This window comes from Eschrichtius robustus, chromosome 8 (genome assembly GCF_028021215.1).
Source record: "Eschrichtius robustus isolate mEscRob2 chromosome 8, mEscRob2.pri, whole genome shotgun sequence".
Lineage (NCBI taxonomy): Eukaryota > Metazoa > Chordata > Mammalia > Artiodactyla > Eschrichtiidae > Eschrichtius > Eschrichtius robustus.
In genome coordinates, this window is record NC_090831.1 from 6,753,541 (window position 1) to 6,773,492 (window position 19,952).

Consider the following 19,952-nt stretch of genomic DNA (forward strand, 5'->3'; position numbering starts at 1 on the left):
CTGCCGGCCGACGCTCCTCCCGCCGGTTCCTCCTCCGCGAGGCGCGCCGTCCGCCCCTCCTCCCGGTCCCTCCTCCTTCGGCTCGGCCTCCCAGCGCCCCCGCCCCCGCCCCAGAGAGCTAGACATCCTGGCGGCCGGCGCAGCGCGCAGCCTCCGCCCCGGCTCGGTGCGCACGCCCGCGGCCCCGCGCGAGCCCCGTCCGCCCCGCGCCGCCGAGTCCCGCGCCCCGTGCACGGCCGCCGCTGCGTCCCGACCGAGTGCGGAGCCCGGCGCGATGCGACGCTCCGAGGCGGGCCGCGCCGTGCTCCTGGCGCTGCTGGCCGCGCACTTCCAGGCGAGTCCGGCGCTGTTGGAGAAGAAAGGTAAGGCTGCCCGCGCCGCTGTCCTTCCCGTCCTGGGCGGCCGCGCTTCTGCCGGGCCGCCGAGGAACGCGCGGCTCGGTTCCGGGCGGCGGGGCACCTCGGGCGCGAGGCGCGGCGGGCCGAGGAGCCCGGAGCGCGGTTTTCCCGTCCGCTGTCCTGCCCTCCGCCGGGTGGACGCCCCGGCGAGCGCTTGGTGCGGGGCGGGTGCGTCCCGGCACGTGCGTCAGCAGTCAGCCCGGGCCCGGGGGCCGAGGAGAGGCGCGGGGTCCATCTCGCCCCCTCGGACCTCCGGAACGGGAGCGGCCCTCCGCACCCGCGCCCCGCCCCCGGGCCGGCTCTCTGACGCCGCGAGCCCTCCTCCCGGCGCACCCTTGACCCGGAGGCCCGGGAGCTCGTCCCGGACACCAGCCACCTGTGCTGCGCGGCTGGGAGGGCCGCCCCTCCCTTCGGCACGGCCCGTCCGCGGCCCCCCTGCCGCCGCGAGCGGCCCCCGGCCGTCCGCGCCCTCCCAGACGGTGGGCTCTCGTGAGTGGTGGCTTCCCGGGACTGCCGAGACTCGCCCCCACCTGCAGCCTTTGGGCCGCGTGTCCGGGCTGCGCGGTGGAGTGGACAGAGCGGTGGGACCGGCCCCGGCGCGACAGCCGGGTCCTGGTGCGAACGCCCCAGGGGCGGAACCCATCCTGGCCGGGGCCCCGCGGTTTCAAAACAGGACTCACAGCAAGCTTTCCTCCTTAAAATCCAGAGATTTTTCTCTTTGGGATGTGTCTTCTAGCTTTTTGAAGAATTTGACATTAGGCCAACCAAAATATTAAACTTAACTAAAAAAAAAAAAAAAAAAAATGGATTGATGTCCATGGTTCACGTGTGCCCTGTCCAGACCTAACATGAGCGAGTCTGGCTTCGTGACTACCGACCATAAACCCACTTGACACGAGAAACATGCCTCAGAAGGTTTAATTGCACAATTTCAAGATCGAGCAGCCCGGGTTCCGAGAGTCAGGTCTGTACTTGCTGTTGATGTCATTGGCACAGGGAGTTGGGTTTGGGGCTGAGCGCCTTTGCTGTGGGAGCGCTAAGGCATAAAGCAGTGGTTCCCAAACTTTGCTGCAAATTAGAATCACTTGGACTTTAAAACAAAACAAAACAAAACAAAAAAATGACGTCTGGCTCCCACCCGCAGACTTTCTCATTTCTCTGGTCTGGGGTGAGATCTGGCATCTGTATTTTAAAAAGCTCTTCCGGTACTTTTGTTGGGCAGCTGGGTTTGGGAATCACTGGCAATAGAGGTAAAATCTCTGGAGAGATTACCTGCCAATTTAAAAAGCTCTTTTGGAACATCTGGAGTTTTAACAGTCTTGCAAAAGTACGGGAAAGAGGATGTGGGGGTGATTTCAGTAATAAGGGATTAGTCTTTTCACTGAAAGCTTCTCCTCCTCCTAGTCTGACGGGCTCCCCTACTCCATGCTGTGAACCCAGGAGGCTGTGGTCCTGCTCCTGAATCAGTTGACAGTAGGGTTCTTTTAGGCAGGTGGCAAGGGGACCCCATCCTTATTTTAAATTAAACTCTTGGAGTGTCTCCAAATCATCACTTTTCTCACTGCAGAAATGTTCCCAGCTCCTCGCTGTTAACCCCTTTGAACACTACTGTTAGTGCTTGGAGATTTGTTTCTAAGAAATATATAACTACCACTGAATTTGCCTGTTAGTCCCGTGTTTGTTTAAAACAGAATCCTCCTGAATAGAATAGTGAGAGTAGGTGAGCAAACGTCATTGGGTTAAAGTAACATAAAAAGACCAAAGTGTAAGGGGCAGATTATTAACAAAAAGTGTGAAAGACCCATATCAATCAAATGTGGTCAGTTTTGTTCTAGAAAATTTACTCATTTTAGAGAGATTTGTTTGGTTCTAAGATACGGTGTCTTTTGTTCTTACTGCACTTGGTCCTGTCAGACACCGTTTTAAGTGTCCTCTTAATCCTTACATCAACCATACGAGGTGGGTCCTCTCATTATATATGGGGAAACTGAGGTACAGAGAAGTGACTTCCCCACAGCTAGCAAGAGGCAGAACCTGGATTCAAAGTCAGGCCTTCTGGCCCCAGAGCTTCCCCCCGCCCCTGCCTGTGCTGTCTTGTGTGAGTTCTGGTTTTGGGGGAGCCCTGTGGGTGTGTGTGATGTAGGAAGCTGGCAAGGGAGGAGGAGGACTGGGGATGGGGAACCCGCCCGGCCCGTGGTCTGGACTCCTGCTCCCGGTACTCAGGGGGCACCTTTTGTGGAGGAGCTCCATCACCAAGTGAGCCGTGACCATGGAGATTGCTGGAGGGATGTTGAGCAAGCCCCTTGCTCTTGCAAAACGGAAAGGTGAAGGAGCTACTCCGGAAATGATCCTGGGTGGTATTCCCAGCCAAGCCAGCCTGCCTGGCCCCTCCTCTGAGGACATCCTTGGTTCAGTAGGTCTGGGCTGTATTGAAGAGGACAAACTCGGGGATTCCAAATTGTATCCAGAGCGAACCCTCATTCCTCTAAGGAGACCAGAGGACTCCCACTCAGTACTGGCCCGGAGTCCAGGAGCCTGTGTCCTTATTCCCGCTCTGTGTAAAGGTGGACATGTCCCTTGCCAGCTCCAGCTTCTTGAGTCCTCATTTCTCAATTCAGCGAATGTTTATGGAGTGCACAGAATGTGCCAGACATTATGAATTCAAAGGGGCAGGGGTAATCTTAATGGTTTCTGTTGTTGCTTCCAGAGTGGTTCTTTGGGCCACTAATTAAGTATTAGTAGATTGCTTTTCAGATCTGAAAAGGAAACCAGCGTCTGTGTGTCTGTCATCTGTCCACACCCGGGTAGCTCCGTCTAGCAGTAACAGGCTGATAGCTCCCATCGGCTTTGGACTGCCATTTCAGGCTTCATATGTTTAGTTTTATAGTCCATAGATTTTCAAAAACTTATTCTGAAGTTTGAAGAAGCTGATTGCCAGAATACATTGTGCTATGTAATTAGACTTGGTCCATGTGATGGCACTAACATGTTTTTAAATGTTTTTAGAGGTAGTGTCAGTAAAGAGGAAGAATTCTGCCCTGTTTAAAAAGAAAATACTCTTTGTTTTTCCTTTGATCAAAGCTCCAGGACCAGCAGCTAGTGTCTGAAACTTTCTTGACAGGAGTGGCAAGCCAGCTCTAACATTAAATTGATGATCATGGTGTCTAAGAGAAGATAGCCCCATGCTGGTGCCCCAAGCCCTGATACGGGGGCAGAATCAGAGCGTTGCGGACGCACGGCTTGTTGAAGGACACCTAAGAAATCGGCTTGCACTCGCCCTGTGGCTTGCTGTGAAAGTTGTGCTTGTGTGTGTGTTTGTGTTTTCATTTGGACTTAGTATAGTAGAAACGGGCTTACGGTTTTACTAATAGAGGTATGTTTTGAGAAAAGGTCCAAGTTCTAGAACATGGCTCACCCATGTGTTGTTTCCTTGTAGACACAATTTAAAAATTACATTATGCCCCTCCGATTTCTACTGAACAAATCCCATTTTCGTTTTCTTCTGTCACTTGTGGACATTCGAAATTATGATAAGAAACATTTTTGGTCTCAGTTAATTATTACTGGTTTATTTCTGAACCATCAACACCCATGGAACAGAACTTACATCTTAGCTTGTTCTCGTAGGTCATTCCCATTTGCATCGGAGCTTCTGCCCATACCTTCTTTTTCATCTCCCTTCTAAAAGCTTGTCTTTTTTGAGAAAATTCCTACAGTTGTCTCTTTGCACAGCATCTAAGGATAGTCTGCCATCCAGCCCATGGGCGTAAGCAGGTGAGCTTGAATTCGGGCAAGGATCCAGGCTTTGAGACTTAATGCCAAATAACCGGTTTGACTGAAATTTTCACGTTTTCAGAGTCATCAGGTCCAGCTTCCTTACAACAGGCTTAGATAGAAACACTCGATTCAGTTGTCTAGAAAGTTCCCTGAGCCAGCTGGTGCAGGAGGGGTAGCTGGGGCCGGCGAGCAGTGGTGGCTTGTTTACTTAGCCTCATTAGGAGCTAAGAACTGGATTTGACGTTTTAATCTCTGAAGACGCTGAAGTATAAGATCAAATGTCTGACCCTGCTGACTGAGCATCTGTGAGTTGCATATGCTTAAAATAAACTTTACTCCTACCAAATTTCAGCAGCTTGCTTAAGAAAGTCGTCTGTGAAAGCTTGAGTGTGGGGTAGAGTTTCCTTCTTTGCCCCACATTATATCCCATTTTGGTGGTTTCTCATGGAAAAACCCAGAGTCCAAGTATCTCTTCTGGCTATATCTGGAACTTGTCATTATCAAGAGTCTCAAATTGCAATTTAGTGGACTAATGGTTAGGTGAGAATGCCTTGTACATAGTTCTTGTTATAGCCACAATTGCACCTGTTACTAGGGGGCCAGCAAACATGGCCTTGAATTAGTTCATTTAATTTAGTTTATTTAATTATTATTACATAAGTTAACCACTATTGTTCTTCCTTCAAATAAAAGGATGAGTATTACTGTGTATTACAGCCTTGGCTTTTATTTGCATTTTTTTTCTTTATGTTCAAGCCATGGTGACAGTGTGTGCTGTTCCATCCACATTTTGAACTCTAGGAATGAATCTGACTTGATACTTGCCCTTAAGTGTCTAGAAGTCCAGTATGGGAAGAGAGATCTATAGATAACAAGTGTGAAAATGTCACAGAAGCGATGATAGAATTCCATGCAGGATAAAGAAGTCTTCTGGTATTTAGTCCTTGCTTTGAATTCTACCTGGAGAGGGGGCCAGGTATAGCCCCAAATGGAAGGGATTACTCATTTGAGCCTGCAGAGAGCTATGGGTATTTCCCCAGAGACTATGACGTATGACGTGAAGGGCATTCCGAGAGAAGTGCCAAGAGTAGCAAAGTCCCGAAGAGCACTCGTTATTCAGTGTGATGGGAGGAGAAGGGAGAGTTGACGAGCCTGCAGTTCATGGGGAGCTGTGTGTGAAGGGAGGGGCACTGTGGAGTTCGAAGCTAGGAACTGGCGTGATGTGTTTGGTGTTTCGGAAAGATGACTCCAGCAGGATTGTGGGGGATGGATTATAGGGGCAACAGTAGCACTAGGGAGATGGGTGACTCCTGCGGGTGAAATGATGTCTCAGGACCAGTGAGGTTGCAGAACAAGAGACTCGGGCAGATCTGGAGGTAGAGCTGATTGATAATTGTGTGTAACGAGTATGAGAAATGGAGAACCCCAGGATGCCACACAGGAAGCCTGGACAAATGTAAATCCATTCACGGAGGCTGCAAACGCTCCAGGAGGGATGGAGTCGATTGGTGGGATTTGCAGCGCTCAGACGGAAAAGTCCAGGAGGCAGTAGAGCGTACAGGTCTGGAGCCCAAGAGAGCAGTGTGGCCTTGAATTGTTGTTCTATTAGACGTTTCAATGGCAGGCGTTGTCTTTGGCCGTAGGACAACTCGCCCCAGCCTGTTTTATGCTCACTGCACTGCCGCCATCCATACTGAGCCTGGCCAGGTTGTAGATCACCAGCTGCTTTTCGGACTCGGCTGCTGTGGTGAGCAGCCTGATGAGGTGCAGTTATCGGCAACCGATGAATAATGTACCATGCATCGAAGTACGCTGGGAACTGTATTGGTGTACTGCTGTGCACGTCCTCAGATGGGAATCCGCCGTGTCTTATTTAGGACAGCATCGGATTACTTGGTTTTGTACATTAGTGACTGAACCGAAAAGACCAGGAGGTGACTCCTTTTTTTTAAAAAACAGCAGGCTTTCCACTTTGAACATTCCTTAGAATCACCAAGAAGCTTCTGAAAAACAGGATGCCTTGCTGCACCCTAGGCCAGTCCAGTCCAAATTTCTGGAGGATGGAACACCGGCACATACTTTTTAAAACTCCCTGGGGGGTTGTGATGAGTGGAGTAAGTGGTGTGTATAGCTTGTGGCAGAGAAGAAATGTTGTCTTTGTTCTCTGATTCCCGTGTTTTACTCATTACATGGGCTTCCTCAAGAGTGAGGGGCTGGTTTATATTTCATTAATAAATGAGTCTCAGAGTTGCATGTTTTTCATGAACTGATACATGAGAAGTCTACTACAGTGGCTCTCAGAGTATGTCCCAAGACAGCAGTAGTAGCACCTTGAACTTAAGAGAAATGCACATTCCTGAATCCCCAGCCCGGACCTCTGAATAAGGCACTGGGGGTTGGGGCCAGGGTTCGAGAACTGCTAACATGCTGCCCGCAGGCCTCGAGCTGGGTTCTGGGTACACACTAGAGGAAAGCGGGAATTGTGCTCGGCCTTACTGGATGCAGAGTTTGCAGGGCTGAGCGGGGGGAGGGACACGTGTAGCACAACGTCTCGTGATAGATGTGATGGGGGTTTCGGTGGGAGCCCAGAAAAGGGGCTGCATCTATCTCTGGGACAGCGGCAGCGTCTCAGAAAGAGGACATTTAGCTGGACCTCAGAGAATGAGGTTTTGCCTGGTCTCCATGCGAAGGGAAAAGAGGGAGATGATACTGTGACTGGTAGTCCTGCAGCAGCCCCGCCATGGCTGGCCACTTCGTAAAGGCACAGGTGAAGGCTTTAGCATTTCCTGCTTCCTTTTCTAAATGAGCATAAGGAAACTTACCATGTCAAAAGTAAAATGCCCGAGAGCTGACACATTTTATATTTAAAAAATAAAATGGTCATTTGGTCATCTTCTTAAAAATTAACCAGATACGAAGGATTGAACTAGCATCTGGATTATAGTTCATAGTTTTAACATTCTCCCCAATAGCAAGATTTGTCCCTGAAACTTGTTGTGAATAAGAAAAATGACTTCGTCCGATCCTTTATTTAACTCCTACTACAGAAAGCAAGGAGAAAATGGCAACAAAAGTCTGCATGATTCTAGACACAATAAATACATGTTGAATCACATTGAACTCAGAAAATCTCTCAAGTTAATCGAGCCACTATCACTTATGAATTAGAAGACATCTATTTCCTGATTCACTGTTGAAAATTGCACAGGTTTACCTGTTTATTTGCAGAGGTCATTTGGAAACAACCAGGCGGATTTGTAACAGGGGATTAATGACTGCAGATGCTCCCTTGTGCACTCATTCCTGCCTTTAAGTGGAAGGAAATATGGAAGTGGTTCTAGACCACTGTTTACTTAGCAGTTGTTTTAAGAGCATTTATGAAGGATTTTATTTTAATCGCAGAAATGTGATACCTGAAGGTTTTACTACTGTAGACATGCAGGCCTGCACATGGTGTATGATGTCATGATGGCCTTAGCAGTTGTAGGCCTTTGCACATGCTATCATTATGACCACTTGCAGAAGTTCCTTTCTTTTACTCTAAGTTTTGGAGAAAACTGATGCATTGCATATAGTCTCTCCAGTTTGACAAACTGAATGTATGTGAAAAACTGCATGTTGTAGTTTCTTTGCCCTCACTCATAAATTCATCTCTACTTTAGTGTCTGGAATAAAAACAAATCATTTATTGAATCTGTGCAAGTCCTTAAGGACAGGCAAGTGTTCCCAGAAATCTCTTAAAATTGTAAATGGGATTTCAGAAAGTTTTGCAAAAAAATTTTTTTGTATCACAAACCTGGTTTTACTTATTTACCAGCAAATGTGGAATACCTGAAGTCTGTAGGGAGATTTTATTGCCATACCCTTTCTGCATTTACACGGTATCTCTTAGTTCATTCGTATGCATCATAAGCTAGAGTAGATGGCTAAAATTGTGCTGAACAAGATAAATTAAACTATTGTAAGTTTCTTCTAGTACTAACTTCTAAGATCCTTTCTTTTTTTTTTAACTAAAGTATACTTTAACATAATATTAGAAAGTTAAAAAATTATCACCTCTTTCACAAGAAGAGAAAAAAAACACCCCACTACTTTTGATTAAGTCCAGGTGAATGACAGAAAAGCAAAAGGTGGTAGTCTAGTCGAAGCATTATTGTATCACCTGTTGGTATTTAAGGTATTGATTTTTAAATACAATGCATTTCAGAACTTTTTGTTGGCTTTGATTTGCTACAGAGTTAATAGAGAATCAGAAACCTTTCCTTATAGTTACTTCCTGATATCTTTCTCTTGCCATTTCCTGATACTTTAATAGACTTCATGCATGGAACATATTTATGAGTGAGAATAATGTATTACCTTAATCTGTCCTCCCTTCCTTGCCTTCTTTGCGTCCTTCCTTTCCTCCTTCCTTTCTCTCTTTCTTTCTTTTTGGAAGCTGTTATGAATAAGCGTTTGCAGAGAAAGAAAATTTCGACAAAAGATTGCAGTGAAAAACTTTGACGAGTGACTGCAATAATATACTATGTAATTTTTTTAAGTTAGAAAGTATCAAAGACATTCAGTATTTATGATTATTTTTTGTACAAATAAGCATATTCTTGTATCATTCCTTAAAAGTGGTGTTGCTAAAGTTTTCCTTAGTATGTAGCTTAATGTATTTTTTCCCCAGTAATCTGTTGTTAGTTACAATAGGAAGAGAAAACAGATTAGAATCTACCTTCCTAGTTTCAACTTCCAAAAAACAACTAAACCAGATGGTTCTGAGCCTCCTGCCAGCTGGAACTGTCTATGAAATTAAAAGCAAATCTAAATGCATGCAAGGTATATATTTAAACATGTCGATAATAAATGTATTGTCCCTATAATTTAGATGCTAAAACATTGATGTCATAATAATAATAACACCTTGCATTTATACAGCACTTCACAGTTTACAAAATGCCCTAATATCCATCTTTCCCAGGCTCCCAACAACCCAATGGGATGGAGATAATTATCCACATTTGAAGGTGCGGGACCCAGGCTCACAGGGGTTCTGCAGTTTGCCCATGGTTACTGGGCTAGTCAACACTTAGGTGCCGAGAGCTTTTCCTGCTTCACAACACGCGCTGTCTCCCGACACGTGTGACAAATCTGACACAGGTGACGCATCTAACACGGGTCACACATCTGACATGGGTGATGCATCTGACACGGGTGACACATCTGGCATGGGTGACATGGGTGACACATGACACGGGTGACTCATCTGACATGGTTGACACATCTGACATGGGTGACACATCTGACACCTGTGACACATGTCACACGGGTGACACATCTGACACCTGTGACACATCTGACACGGGTGACATCTGACACGGGTGATGCATCCGACACATCTAACGGGTGACACAACTGACACCTTTGACACATCTGACATGGGTGATGCATCTGACATGGGTGACACATATGACACCTGTGACACGTGTCACACGGGTGACGCATCTGACACCTGTGACACATGTCACACGGGTGACACATCTGACACCTGTGACACATCTGACACGGGTGACGCATCTGACACCTGTGACACATGTCACATGGGTGACACATCTGACACCTTTGACACATCTGACATGGGTGATGCATCTGACATGGGTGACACATATGACACCTGTGACACGTGTCACACGGGTGATGCATCTGACACCTGTGACACACCTGACACGGGTGACACATCTGACACCTGTGACACATGTCACACGGGTGACACACCTGACACCTGTGACATCTGACATGGGTGACATCTGACATGGGTGATGCATCTGACATGGGTGACACATATGACACCTGTGACGTGTCACACGGGTGATGCATCTGACACCTGTGACGCATCTGACACGGGTGACGCATCTGACACCTGTGACGCATCTGACACGGGTGACACGCTGTCACCCGTGTCAGATGTCCCGCACGCTCTCCTTACCCCTCCTCTGAGATGTCCCTGGTTCTTCGCTGTTGATGCTTCCTATCATTTTTAGTCCTGTTTGTGAATCAAAAAACTAACAGAGAGAATTCCTCAACATTTCTGTTATACATCTATTACTTTTATTACTTTTAATGTCCCTCAGAATTCCTGCTCTGTATTGTTCCTTTCCCACTTTTCCTCTTGTTACGAAGTATTTTTTGAGAGTTGTGTCTTATATATGTGTTGTAATAGCCTGTTTCATAAGATACAGGCATTGAATTTATGAGCCTTGAAGACATTTACTTTAGAAATTAAAAGTATAACTTTATTTTAAAGAGTCATAAGCTTATGTAAATTTGCCAGACCTGTAAATACTTGAAGAAAAAATGAGGGGAGAAAGCACCTTGGTGTAGCAGTTGGGTCAGTTCACAATGCATGTGGCAAAGTGTGCTAATTTACTTACACAGTTGTGCAAAGAATCATATGCTGTGATTTAAATGAAGCACATACTTCAGTTCATTAGGGTGTGTAAACAGCTATGATGAAAAGAGACACACTTAACAAACAGTGTGCTTTCCAGGGATGCTCACGTCTACGTCACACCCTTTAGACAAAGCCATTCTGGCAAGTATCATCCTTGGAAGTGTGGACTTTGAGGAGAATTTATTACAAAAGTGAAGTTGTCCCACTTTGAGGAGCTTTGTCGGTTAAATGGATGGAACAAGGAACATGACAGTGGGTGGGCCCCTCATTGATGGAGAGACACCTTTCCTCAAAGAATCTCCAGATACACTGTTCATTCTCCTCCATTACAAAGGAAGGAGCTTTTTTCAGTTATTGTTTATTCCTAACATAGTGGAAACTTTTAGTACTCCAGCAGAAATTCCCCAAGAGCATGTTTATATTTCATAATTATCGAGTGAAATAGGGAAAAGTTCTGTATGTAAGCTGAATAATTTTTTTTTACTTTTTAATATTTATTTATTTATTTAGGCTGTGCCGGGTCTTAGTTGCAGCACACGGGATCTTCGTTGCAGCGTGTTTAGTTGCGGCACGCATGTGAGATCTAGTTCCCTGACCAGGGATCGGACCCAGGCCCCCTGCATTGGGAGTGCGGATTCTTACTCACTGGACCACCAGGGAAGTCCCTGTAGTCTGACTAACTGATCTGCAGTTGCAGCCTGTGTACTCAGATGTAGGGGCTGTCACTGAGAACGTGATTTTTTGCAGCCTGAGGTGGCACAAATCCTTACAGTGAACAGGCAGCTAGTATATTGATCTCAGGGCCACTTTAGTAACTGAGCTTCTAAGTCTTGCAGAAGTTACTTGGGCAAAAGCTATGCCATTTCACCTTCAATCAGCAAAGTCTGCCCAGCCAAGGCAGAACAGACAGTTAAGCAATTTGGTGAAACGGGACGACGTAAAGAGTCAGTCAGATGAGTTGCTCAGATTTTCACTTCACTTTCGGCCTCCAGAGACTTTCTCTTGTTTAAATGCAAATTTAATGATGTCCCTGGCTGGGGGAGGGCATTAAGTGAGAAAGCCCCAGGTTGACGGAGGACTTGGGTGGGTATCTGAATCCATGTTCCCTCGTGACATAGGGATTGTCCTTAAAGTCTTGGCTAGAAAAGCTAGGTTTTTAGGTTGTTGAGCAACAGCTACTAAATAGTCATAATGTTGCCCAGTTGCAAAAACAAAACATTCAAACTATAGCCAGGGAAATAAGTAGTCAAAAATTCAAAGTCTGAACCATCCTAGGAGCCAATGAGAATGGGGTGTTTGATGCCACGGTGGGGACAGTTCTCAGGAGTGCATTCTTCTGTTGCAGTTTTTCTTTCTTCCTTGGACTTCATTTTGGGGAGAGGTTGGACTTTATTCCCCTTCTAGGCTTGCATCCTCTCATCTAGGTGACAAGGGAGAGGTAGACCGAGGTGGCAACCACAGTGCAATGCAACGGTGGTGAGCGCAGGGATGCCGAGTGCATGTTTGTTGAAGTTTCACAGGCTGGGTGACTTCTGGACACTATGTACAAGGTTGCTTTTTAATTAAGAGAGAACCACTGGGTACCACATAATGTAGTAACAGTATGCAGTCCTGATCTCATGACCGTCACATGTCCTGTTCACGAGGTGTTCCGTCGAGCCAGAAAAGGCCCAGGCTGAGTTTAAAAGGAGCTTTAAAAGTAACAGATGATAATTAATTAACACCCAATGGTTTTGAAATGAGCCATCAAAATGCCAACTCAGCAGCGTCTCTCAAGAGATGGGGAGAGGGTGGGACGATGAAGTCCGTCTCTGTCTGAGGAGATGACTTCATGCGGTGAGCTGGAAGCTGAGTGTGGTCTCGGGGGAAGAGCGTGTCTACAGATGAGTTTCCCCAGCGTTTGATCGGTGAAGTTTCGTTCTGCGTAGAGCTCTGCGTGCACACACCTCTGCCTCCTGGTGTGGCTTGGCTGGCCCTGACAGGTGGGAATCGTGTGCATCCTGACACACGCGGCTGGGCTGTTTGCAGGTCGGTACGTGTGTGCCACCTCCAGAGACGTGCGACCACTGCCCTCTGGCCGCCTGTGACTGTCCTCGCTCTGTTGTTGGTGTCATTTTGCCGCAGATGCTTCTGGTCACTTATCAGTTTGCTGTGCCCACTGGTTGGTATAGAATTGATTCTCCTGAAGAATGTGTATACGTTTATATTTTGGGCGCTGTAAAGTGGAATGTGTATGTCATTTATTAAAAGGTCATTATTAAATGGGGAAAATGTTCTGGGGTTTCTTGACTCAAACAAGGAAAGAGGACACTTCCTCAGCCAAGAATTGACTACATTTGTGGGGTGAAGAGGACTCACCAAACCAGAGGTCGAAAAAGCCACACGTGCCAATCGTTCAGGGCTCTTGGAGTAACTGCCCCCAAAACAAAGGCTTCCATTAGGTGGATGTTTGTGAATTTCACTGGTTCTGTGTCCAAAATGATCATGTCTATGAGTAATTTTTCCAATCTAAACGTTACGATAATAAGCTAAAGAATGCATTCGACCAGCGATTCTAGGAGTAATCATCACCAACATTTGACGGATGACTTTTTCATTCTAGAAAAGGCAATAATAATGTTCGTATCGCTATCATCTGATGTTAAATTTTTTGTAAGCAGGAAAAATAAAATGTGTATATGGGACTAAAATATAAATATACAAAACAAGGGATATATCAGAAAACCTCTAGATCTGCTGTGTGGTTCTTTTCCTGGACAAAAGTTACTTACGGAGGCTCTACATCCTGCACACTCACAGGACGGTGTGGGGTCTGCATCAGTCTCCCCTTGGTTGCTGGGCACGTTGGCCAAGTTGAGTGACCCCGTGAGTCCTGTTTTCCTCATCTGTAGAATGGAGACAGTAATGGTGCTTATCTCCTGGGGCTGCCCAGAGGATGAAAGGAGATGGTTTGTTTAGAGGATGGAGTCCGTTCCGGAAGAGCCCACTGTTATCACTGTGTGAAGTGCTGCTGACTTGCACTCTGACCTCTGACCCTCACCACGACCTTTATGATCCCTGTTGTAGATGGGCAACCTGGGGTGGGGCAACGTCACACCACTCACGGAGCTCATCCGCCCAGGCAGCGTGGCCCTGGCCCCTGCCCGGGAGCTGGTGTCCTCAGCAGCTGCAGGTCTCTGCCCCAGATGCCCACCATGGCTCGGGGTCCTCAGGAGGCCATGGGGTCCAGGCAGGGAAGGCTCAGTGGCCCCACTCAGGGTCTCAGTTTCCCTCGGAAGAGCATTGTTGCTGTTTTGTTCCTGTACAGCCCTGGGCCAGTTTTCAGAATGCTCCTGATTTCATTGTACAACCTGATGATTTATTCCTGTGCTGTTTTCGCGTTAGCACGTTTATTACCGCCACTGTGAAGGCCCATTTCTCGTCTGTTTTGCCTGCTGACCCTCCTTTCATCACTGCAGCGCCCATGGCACTGATGGCCACACACGTTTCCCCAGCCTTTCTGTCTTCATGGTCCCCTGGACAGATGCCCTGCCGGGAGCCCTTGGCCCTTTCAGCCACAGTTCAGTTTCTAAAGAAAGAAAAAAATGGGTCTGTGTTCCCCCTTTCAATTATCATTTGCTCTGAAATTAAGCTGTTTCAGGTAGTGCTTAGTGCACGTGTGGTGGGTCCCGAGCTTCTGCAAATGTCCTGCCCAGGGGCCGCTGCCTTCATCTGGGGCACCAGCCTCAGAGCTTCCTTCGCTTTCCGGTTCTTCACCAGGTTTGTACTAAGGCCTGCAGGTGCTCTTGTGGAACCAGGAAAATATACCAGTTCTCTATCATTTTATTTATCATTGTTTTTGAATTTGCAAGATAACAGATTGGTCATGAATGAACATGCTAGAGACTTGCTATTTCCTAGCAGCAGCATATAAAAGTTATTTTTAAAGTTGTTTTAAATCTGTGAGTAAAAATAAATTGCTTTTGCTGCAAGAAACACCAAAAATGGAAAAGCTTAACGGTCCAAAGACGATAATTTATCTCATAGGCATTGTTAACAGCGTAGCTGCTTTAAACAGTGAGAAGATTTATGAGACGCTTGATTTACAACTGGGTTGAAGGGCGTTCTAACCTTCGTGCCAGGTCTCGCCATCCTTGAGCTTTTTGGAGGCACACGGCACAGTCGTGGAGATGTGGCTTGCCTGTGAGCGGGCCATTTGAAAACAGGCAGGACACACAGGGAATCAGTGAGCGCTCCTGACACGTAAGCCTTTGGGAAACAAACATTTATTTTCTTAGAAAATTAACTTTATGGTTAGCTCTTTTTTTTTTTTTTTTCTAAAACATGGGAGAAAAGAAAATGTGCAGTTAGGAAGGTTAGGATTAAGGAAGTAAACTGCTGTACCTTCCCTAGATAACGTTTGAGAGAATAAGTTCTTCACTTTCAAAACACACTTTAGGGCCTCCCTGGTGGCACAGTGGTTAGGAATCCGCCTGCCAATGCAGGGGACACGGGTTCGAGCCCTGGTCCGGGAAGATCCCACATGCCGTGGAGTAACTAAGCCCATGCGCCACAACTACTGAGCCTGCACTCTAGAGCCCGCGAGCCACAACTACTGAGCCCGTGAGCCACAACTACTGAAGCCCATGTGCCACAACTACTGAAGCCCACGCACCTAGAGCCCGAGCTCTGCAACAAGAGAAGCCACTGCAATGAGAAGCCCGCGCACCACAACAAAGAGTAGCCCCCGCTCTCCACAGCTAGAGAAAGCCCACGCACAGCAATGAAGACCCAATGCAGCCAAAAATAAGTAAATTAAATAAATAAATTTTTTAAAAAAAGACACTTTAAAGTAGGTATTTGTCTGAACTTAGTGTTTGGATCTTATTTTTTTCTCAATAATTTTTTTTTTAACTTAATAGAGGTGTTCGGAAGACTTGAAATTGTTGTAGTCCTTAGACTAAAAATAAAACACTGACCACCTTATGTAAATATGAATGGTGGTTTGCTGCAACAGCAAAGCTTTTTGTTGTTAACTTTTTATTTTTCAAGAATTACAGATTCACGGGAAGTTGCAAAATAGGCACAGGGAGGTCCTCTGCACACACCCACCCCCAACTGCCCCCAGTGGAACATCTTAGCAAAGTTTTAAATATTTAGTTTGATGTCTTTATCTAATATAAGCTAGGCTAAATGCTCACTATTTTAATTAGCTAGTAAGGTGATAATACAGAACTCATAGCCTTCACAGTACTATTTAGAAGTTAATTTTTTTTTTTTAATTTATTTTTGGCTGTGTTGGGTCTTCGTTTCTGTGTGAGGGCCTTCTCCAGTTGCGGCAAGTGGGGGCCATTCCTCATCGCGGTGCGCGGGCCTCTCACTATCGCGGCCTCTCTTGTCGCGGAGCACAGGCTCCAGACGCGCAGGCTCAGTAGTTGTGGCTCACGGGCCCAGTTGCTCCGCGGCATGTGGGATCCTCCCAGACCAGGGCTCGAACCCATGTCCCCTGCATTGGCAGGCAGATTCGCAACCACTGCACCACCAGGGAAGCCCGAATTTTTTTTTTTTAAGAAAATTTTTGGTCTTTAAATTTGGAAGCCATGGAGGCATGAGGAAGGAAATGGAATAAGGGATGGAGGGAGAACATAGACAGACAGACAGACAAACAGAGAAACAGAGAGAGAGATAGAGAGATAGATTGCTTTCTTGCTTGATTGATTGGACAAGCCAAACATTCTCTTCTAGTTTTTGGGTTAATTTGCCAAGTTTATATTGTGTTCAGATCATAAGTGGTTGGGTTTTTGTGTGTGTACCGTTACGTCCATCCCATGTTTATTTTCCTCTGTTTGGTCTATTTTGCCTTCTTTAATTATCGGTGCCCTAGATGAGGGTCTTCTGGATCGCTGGTGATAATCATGTTTCTTGATTCAGATGCTGATTCCACAGATGGAATCACTCAGTGAGGGATTCATGGACCTGCATATTTTTGATTTGTACACTTTTCTACATGTACGTTATACTGTACTAAGTTTAAAATACTGGCCTCACAGTCACTAGGTAGAGAAGATAAAAAACCTATAGGGAAAGCCAAGATTTTATTAGAAAATTCAGGATCTCAAAGACAGTATTGGACTTCCAAGTCAAGGCATTGCATCTGTTCTTTCTTTTGGTATAAATAGCAAAAAGATCTCTTCAACTCAAAGTGAGACTGCTCTTCCTGTTACTTCACTTTAAGTTAATTACAAATCATTTTAAATGTAGGGTTGGAAAAGGATAGCATCAGAGTGGCATACTCCTTCTTCTTACACATATATAAAATCCCCCCCCACCCCAGGAGAAAGCCTCTTTTAACAGGTACTCACCAACTGCAGAATCCTCACAGAAAGACAGTGTCATTGGAGGGTAACCACATCTTCCTTCCCTGTCTGTTACCTCCCAGTGTCAGGGTCTCATGGAGCTATATTTAGACCCACACAGGGAAAGAGAAGAGAAAACCAATCCCATGGTAAAGACAGCTCCCAGTGTACATAACAAACGCATTCCCATACCGCAGATCCTCTTGTGGGAGTCTCTAGAGATTCCCAGATCTCCAAGCATGCCGAGCCCTGGTTCTTACACCTATTCCATTGCACAGCCGTAAACTGTGCTCGCAGTATAGCAGGGGCGCTTTATCTTAATAGATCGGTATAATTTAGCAGAATCATATTCACGTTTCATTTCCAACTTTTCAGTTCAGTTCAACTCAATAGGCATGCATTAAATGTTTACTGCATATATTGTATACCAAAAAGCTGCTGGGGCCGGGTTCCATAGTCAGAAAATGTAGTCTCTGCCCAAACGAGCCTGCAGTCCAGAAGCCCATTCCTTCCGTCAAGTTTCCGAAAGTGAGAATTTGGTCTCATGTCGTTTGTGAGTTCTTCAGAACTGGAGTGGCAGTCGCAGGAAACCTGAATGGGTTCGCTGGGCTGCTGGTGTGTGGCTGTGAATCAGGACGTAGCTTTCAGAGCCCCTCACAGCTTTCTCAGAGCCTTTGACACACTTTATCTTGTTTGAATAATCATGCAAGAATAGCCTCATTTCGGGGACTTCCCTGGTGGCGCAGTGGTTAAGAATCAGCCTGCCAGTGCAGGGGACACGGGTTCGAGCCCTGGTCCGGGAAGATCCCTCATGCCGCGGAGCAGCTAAGCACGTGCGCCCCAATTACTGAGCCCGCGCTCTAGAGCCCGCGAGCCACAACTACTGAGCCCACGTGCCACAACTACTGAAGCCCGAGCGCCTAGAGCCCGTGCTCCACAACAAGAGAAGCCACTGTGATGGGAAGCACATGCACCGCAGCAAAGAGTAGCCCCTGCTCGCCACAACTAGAGAAAGCCCACGCGCAGCAACAAAGACCCAATGCAGCCAAAAATTAACTAATTAATTAATTATTTTAAAAAATAGTCTCATTTCCCTTTTTGATCTCTTTGTCAGGGTGATCCAGTAGATTACAAGCCCCAGCTTCTGTGTTCACAGAACCGAACTGGTTCAGAAAACCTCTGAACTCTTTTCACGTTTCTAAGTTGACATCTAAAATTGTTTCCCATAAGCTTAGTAGTTGTAAGAGGTAAAATTTCAATCCTTTGGTGAAGCTGCCAGAAAGATGCTGACGTCTTTTTCCTGGTCAAAACACTTGTTAATACTTTCCTTAAAAGACCTATCTCAGTTCTGAATGCCGATTCTAAGATGGATATTTTGACACTTGATGGGAAGTTGGGGCAAGGAGCCGTCAGGGACCGGCTGCAGGGAGGGAGTCGGCCAGGCTGTCTGCAGCATTTCAGTGCTGGGTCCAGCACCGTGCACGTGGCCGTCCTTTCATGTGGCAACCTGTAAGGGATTTTACAGACGGGGCCTGAGATGGGCCAGGAGGGTGGTTGTGAACGGAGAACCTGGATTCAGGTGGGTTGGCTTTAGGAAAGAGCACGCACAGGCGGGGAGACCCTGGGAAGTCCGGGTACCATGGGGGCCACCGCCCCGGTGTCAGACTAAGGACAGAGCAGGCAGCAGTGTGAAAGTGACAGTCAGGAAACTGGAGGAAACACACGTGCCTGCAGCCTTTTCCTAAACAGTGAACCTTCCTCCAGAGGGAGGGAGGGGGCTGTGAACAGCATGACCGTTCGCAGGAAGACGGCTGAGCAAACCCATCACAGCGCAGGTGCGCTGGTCCCTATGACAACGTTGAGCCCACTGTGCGTCCCCGCCTGGGGCTCCTGGGGAGCAAACCCGCCCTCTGTCTTGAGCTCAGTAAGTAGTGGCGGCAATTATGAAGCTGCTCTAAAGTTGCTTTCTCAAACTTGGGGGCCACAGATGTACCCTTTGGGGGAAGTGCCTGTGGACTTTATGAGATTTTTAAATCTTGTCTATTCATTTTGAGGATAATCTACATTCCTTTGAACTTATGTGCAGACTGAACCATTTTGTAGCAGTAAATCACAACCCGATGGTACGCATGTGTGTAGGTAAACCTCACCCTCCAGTGATATCTTAACGGTCACTTGTATATTAAGGAAATTAAGAGGAGAAAAGGAAAGCCGTTATTTTATACTGACCCACCCATTTACCATGCGTTTCCCTTCTCTTCTGTCGTTCAGGCTTGCACTGACCAGTGGCTACTGCCTGACAACAGTTGCCTCAACTATTTCACTCAGTTTTCTGGTTGTTTATAGCAGGAGGACAGTCTAGTACCAGTTACCCAGAAGTGGCCAGAAGCAGAGGTGTGTGGATGGAATTTTTATAATTTCAGTGTTTCTCCAATTGGGGTCCAGTGGAAATTGTTTTTCTGTAAAAAAAGGCCCATACAGTATTAAATGTGAGAAACCTCACTATAAATGAAGGAAGCTGAGAGGAACGAACAAGTAGGTGTCTTGTTCAACGTCCTGTACTAGGGACCTGATCGCCAAACACTCGGCCGATGCTGGGTAGCAGACCTACACCAAGTATCAGAAGTTCTGTTTGTACACGCCACGCTTTAAGGGGAACCTAGAAAACAGGTGTGAGGGGCAGTAGTGACAGCAGGAGCGTGTGGAAGCCTGAAGAACAGTTATAACAACCGAGGATATGTAATGGGAAGGAGAGGAACTTTTAGGGGCCACACCTGCCTCCTCAGGTTGACAGGGAGAAGAGAGAGCACGGATGAGAAGGGACAGCAGAGGCCCACGGAGGCACAAGTCATTTCAGCTCTGTCCAGAGAGGAATGTGCTTGGTTGAGGCAGAGCCCCTCTGTCCCGGGGGTGGTCGGAGACCGAGCAGTCATTTGTGGGGTTAGTACTGAGGTGTTCGTTTATAGAGAGAGTCTAGGAATGCTTGAGTGTGTAGATATTTAAGAA

At 46.7% G+C, this 19,952-nt stretch overlaps 1 protein-coding gene across 4 annotated transcripts in view; it reads left to right on the forward strand.

Moving 5' to 3' along the window:
- The first annotated feature begins 217 nt into the window (after positions 1-217).
- Positions 218-19,952, forward strand: part of EGFR (epidermal growth factor receptor) — a 192,773-nt gene continuing 173,038 nt past the window's right edge. For all 4 annotated transcript variants that reach the window (XM_068550233.1, XM_068550234.1, XM_068550236.1 and 1 more), the window contains exon 1: positions 218-362. In XM_068550233.1, coding sequence (XP_068406334.1) covers positions 275-362 — 88 coding nt within the window. In that variant the 5' untranslated portion in view covers positions 218-274. The remainder of the gene's footprint in view (positions 363-19,952) is intronic.